General features: G+C 31.1%; 1 protein-coding gene across 6 annotated transcripts in view; it reads left to right on the top strand.

The window, feature by feature from the left end:
• The window catches only part of LOC106467977 (semaphorin-1A-like), a 135,508-nt gene that overhangs the window by 100,590 nt on the left and 33,361 nt on the right, over window positions 1-1,557 (top strand). For all 6 annotated transcript variants that reach the window (XM_022396864.1, XM_022396868.1, XM_022396877.1 and 3 more), the window contains one exon: window positions 586-733. In XM_022396864.1, coding sequence (XP_022252572.1) covers window positions 586-733 — 148 coding nt within the window. The remainder of the gene's footprint in view (window positions 1-585; window positions 734-1,557) is intronic.

Genomic DNA, 1,557 nt, shown 5'->3' on the forward strand with positions numbered 1-1,557 from the left:
AGGGACGGCTAGCGCAGATAGCCCTCGTGTAGCTTTGCGCGAAATTCCAAAACAAACAAACAAAAAGCACAGTCATACATACTGAACTTGTGTATGCTTTTTCTAAGTATTTATTACTGATTATCATAAACCTAAACAACAATATCATTGTCGATGAAAGGTAGATGGATTATATTTTAAATAATCAGTAGTATGTTGCTTTTAAGCATTTAAGAAATTCAAACTGCAAAAATCATTAGTGTTAATATTAACGTTATGGCTATGTTTATAGTTTTAAAGGATCCTAAATTCTACTAAAATCATAAAAGGGAATAGAGTTATATAAATATAGGTTTTTATTCATTATTTATATCAATTACTATGTCCTTATAATACAAAACAATTCAGTGAACATTTATTGTCCCTCTCAATGTACCAACTATTTGTGTTTGCAAATATAGGAAGAAGAAACTGCATTAACACACTAACAATATTGGTTGAAAGTCATTGACTTTGCAGGAAAGAGTATAAACATTGTTTTATGGTTTATGTTTGTGTTGTTTCTTTGGAAGTATTTTCTTATCATGACTCTTGGTACCTTTAAAGAAATAGCATCAGTGGATCAGCAGTTTGTGCCTTCCGCTTAGATGATATCTTGGAAACATTTGATGGACCATTTAAATGGCAGGAGGATATAAACTCTAACTGGTTACCATATCAAAATTCAAAGGTTCCAGAGCCTCGCCCAGGGCAGGTAAGAAACTTAACCCTATCACCACGGGTATCCTTTACTGCGCATGACACGAAGTTTTAGTGTCTTACATTCAAAATTTAATTAAACTACTTTTTGCTTATGTTATAACTATTAGTATAGCATAAAATCTTAACTAATAATCTATATTTTAATAGTATATAAGTTTTAAGCTCTTAATTCTATGAGGCAATATTTAAAAAAAATCCTGAGTTTTCCCTAGTGTGACACATGTGACACATTTTCTCTAGGTATATTCTCTTCTCTATTTTATCCACTACCCCTTCAAAGAGTACAAAATAAAACGTAAAGTACTCCATGTAGAATCATCTTTGCTTAGACAAACAATAATTTTTATAGCTTTAAATTTTGTTTGGTTACAGAGCTATCAAACAGAAAATCAGACCCCTCCTGTCACATCCTCTCTTTCAGGATTTGTTAATAGTTCTCTCTTATGTTTAATTATATATTACCTATAACCAATAGAAAGCCAAGGTTTTCATCTATCAGATGACATATTGTATAACATTGTGTTCTGAACAGAGAAGCATCAATTTCACTAGAGTACAAGCTTCATTCCTGTGGGAAAATTAACAACTAGTTTGGATGAATTTGTAATGGCTCTTGTCGCATAGTTAGAAAGCCAGAAACATTTTCAGAGTTAGGAGAAACTGTCTACTTTTTGCATGTTGTTAGTGCATTATTTAATTAAATAAAAATTATTCAGTGTATTACTACCATTAGTATAAAAAAAAAGTAGGGTTAACTGTCATTGACAATCAACAGCAAAAAAAAGATCGGGTAAGTACTTTATTTCTTGTTTTTTC

This window comes from Limulus polyphemus, unplaced genomic scaffold, assembly GCF_000517525.1.
Source record: "Limulus polyphemus unplaced genomic scaffold, Limulus_polyphemus-2.1.2 Scaffold84, whole genome shotgun sequence".
NCBI classification, from domain to species: Eukaryota; Metazoa; Arthropoda; class Merostomata; order Xiphosura; family Limulidae; genus Limulus; species Limulus polyphemus.